A 3,491-nucleotide genomic window follows, 5' to 3' on the forward strand; every position below is an offset into this window, starting at 1 on the left:
ATTTTTTTAAAAATTTTTGTATTATCTTATAAAAATGGACATAAAATATATTAATTTAGTATCATTAAATACAATATTTTTATCTATATCTTTGGATCCGATAAAATTAAGACAAAGTAAGAGTGACATAGCTTTTATCAAGCTGTTCATATTCATCACCATCACTTATTCGAGAACTTCAAAATTTTTTGGAAATTAAACAATAGTACAATAAATTATGCCTAATTATTCATATCAATTTCTAAATTTTGGTGAGACAAAATTAAAAAAAATATCAATGCTAACACAAATTCATTTAAACCACTAGTTTGACATTTTCAATGTTGGTTCTTGAAGGACCAAGTTTTACATTTTTTACCATAGATATATCCATGTTTAAAACATGTATTATTATTCTTTTGATGGCTATGCCTAAATAAAAGGAGAAATAATACATCATTGAGAGTAAATAGTCAAATTAATTCTTAAAAAATTATTCATTTTTTAAATTAATCTTTAAAAAAATTAATTAAATTCATTTTTGAAATATTTTAAATTAGTTAAATTAGTTTTTTGGTTACTGCTTTTGTTATTAATAGGGTCAAAGTTTGTTGATGTGGTATATTAAATAACATCATAATATACACCTAGTAATTCTAATTGACTATTAACATCATTAATTTATGAAATTAGATCAAATTAATTCTAAATTAAAAGTTTCCAATACCTCAAGTTATCCCCTCAATTAAATTTTGATTTAATTTCATAAATATATTACGTTAATATTCAATTAAGATTTATAAGAGTGTATTGTAGTGTCACTTAAGACTTAACATGTCACATTAGTAAATTTTGACGAAAAGAATAAGATAATAAATTAAAATTTTTTTAGGACTAATTTAAAGAACGAATAATCTTTCAAAAACTAATTTGATCATTTACTTATATCATGGAAGATCATAACTTACGGATGGGGAAGAACATGATGGGTTGGTAAAGGGAGACATGTATATGGAACACATAAAGTACATACATATCATGTGAGGAGCAGGGTGGAAGAAGTTACCACTAACAGTTGTGTGTTTTGTGTTTGCTGATGGTGGTGAATTTTGAGTTACATTGTCTTGTGATCATTTTGTTAAAAAATAATGTTAAGTAATCATTTTTTTAGTTAATATCAATTATTTTTTTAAAATTATATTATTTATTTAAAATTATATATCTTAAATCATAAATATTTAATTATAAATTTTAAATTATAAATTTAAATACTAAAATAGACTAATAATAACTAATTAAAAGTTGAGAAGTTTAATTGGGAGCAGTATTATTGTTAGTTTGTAACTCAAATCTCGCTTCTTTTTTATCACACTACTACTAGTTCCACCATATGCTATATAAATTTTTGGGCTAGCATACACAAACATGTGGCTAATAATAATGAGCCCATAAAAAATTACATAAAACAATGTTTGCACTAATAATTCTCACTAAACAAACTCACATAAACCACATTAACAAGAACAATCCAAATGCATGTGAACATAATAGTGGAAGAGGCAGAGTACTGAGAAGGTGCTGATGGGGATGCAGTTGCAAGAATGGGGGCAGGTTGGTCTTTTCGCTCATCTTTGGCAACAACGTTGATGGCAACTCTCATTTGATGGAAGCAGTATCCTCCGCTGGAGAGGAAGTAGTAGTCCCTCGGCTCCGTCAAATGGACCACGTCGCGGCCGCCACGTGTCACGTTCTTAATGAAATCTCTGTCTATGCATTTCTCGTAGCTTGTCTTGTTCACTTCCAGAACGTTGTAGTATCGCTTGTCAAAATAGAATACTTAAAAGATATTAATAAAAAAAATGGTTAGTTAATATTTAATAACAATGCTTAATTAGTTGAATGTTAATAATGCAAGACAAATTAACTAGTGTATAATGTATTAAAATAAGGGGATTGATTATATGTATTAAATTTTAATTTTTAAAAATATCTTTAAAAAAAGACATTTTTGACATCTTTATCTAAGTGTCTCCCTTAAAATAATTATAATTAGCATGTCAGACGCATAAAATATATCAAGTTCTTTGTTCTATTGATCCCAATTATATATGAATAAAAAGTCTACTTATATCATCTTGAAATATTATAACATATAGAAAAAATAATAAATAGGTTCTTGATCTTTTGATCTGCCGACATTTAAGTTTTTGAAGATTTGAAAATATAGTTAAGTTCCTGATCTTTTCAAAATTTGGACATATCAATTTCTCGTGTTCATTTGGGTCTGTTAGATTTAATAGAAAAATAAAACGTAACTCCCGTTGTACTGATCTGATTGATACGGATGCATACATGAGAAAATTTTTAAAATTAGACAAATTAAATTCAGGGATCGATATGTTCAGATTTTGAAGAGGTCAGGATTTAAATGTATTTTAAAATCTTTAAAAATTTAAATGTTCACGAACCAAAAAGTTAGAGATCGATTTATCATTTTCTCTAACATATGTAATTCTTCAAATATTTAATAAAAAAGTGTTTAAACTTTTTCTTATTTAACAATTAAGATGAATCTTTAGGATGAAATTGCAAAATACCATTTATTATTTAGATTAATTGTTAGTGTTAAAAGAATATAGATCCAAGTTTTGTAGACCACCTTAATGAAGCTTATAATTGCATGTTGGGTTGTGTTTTATGTTAATGTGTTCAATTCATATATACTACACCAAAAAGGAGCTGTGGCGATTTGGTTCCTCCTTTTATGACAGTTTTCAAAGGCTCAAAAATAATTTTGCAACAGTTAAAAAAAGAAGAGTCAGTAAAAATATTTTGTGTGTATCTCATGCAATTTTTTTTTTGTTATGGAAAGTTAAAGTAGCATTATTCTTATCGTTTTCAAAGGGAGATTCTTATTTTTCCTTATATTCATCCTTCTTCTGTTGTGATTTTGTGTTTCTCTTGACTCAATGACTTTAACCTTTTTCTTTTTGAATAAAGTGATAAATAAATTATTAAAAAAAATACTAATATATTTTTTTAAGATAACAAATTTGATTATATTATTTTTAAATTAATTTTTATGATTAAGATAGAAGGTCTTAATTTAAATTAATTTATTCATGTTTGTTATCGTAGAAAACTTTATTAATATTTTTTTTTTTTAAATTTGTTCAAAGTGCACAAATCTTCATGATCTTATTGTTATTTATTTATTTTTTTACTAAGCTATGAATGTAGTTTGAATAAGGGATTAATACTATGTTTCATTGGAATGTAGAACGCATTATACTATTATAGGCTTTTCATCTAATCATTAATTCTTCAATTTTAGTTTTAATTTCTTGATCAGGAGTTACCTAATTTCTTGCATATATGCAACACCACTTAAATAGCAATGTTTTCCGAATATACCAAAAAGTAAAAGGGTAACCTATTTTTCTTTTTCTTCTCCCTTTAATAAATATGAGTGGCAGCCTTAATTAGCTTGGCCAATACTCCAGTCTCAAAGT

At 25.9% G+C, this 3,491-nt stretch overlaps 1 protein-coding gene across 2 annotated transcripts in view; it reads right to left on the minus strand.

Annotated features, from left to right (window-relative positions):
• The window catches only part of LOC107622116 (lamin-like protein), a 3,227-nt gene continuing 1,063 nt past the window's right edge, over positions 1,328-3,491 (minus strand). For both annotated transcript variants that reach the window (XM_016324029.2, XM_016324030.2), the window contains one exon: positions 1,328-1,815. In XM_016324029.2, coding sequence (XP_016179515.1) covers positions 1,457-1,815 — 359 coding nt within the window. In that variant the 3' untranslated portion in view covers positions 1,328-1,456. The remainder of the gene's footprint in view (positions 1,816-3,491) is intronic.

This window comes from Arachis ipaensis, chromosome B10 (assembly GCF_000816755.2).
Source record: "Arachis ipaensis cultivar K30076 chromosome B10, Araip1.1, whole genome shotgun sequence".
Lineage (NCBI taxonomy): Eukaryota > Viridiplantae > Streptophyta > Magnoliopsida > Fabales > Fabaceae > Arachis > Arachis ipaensis.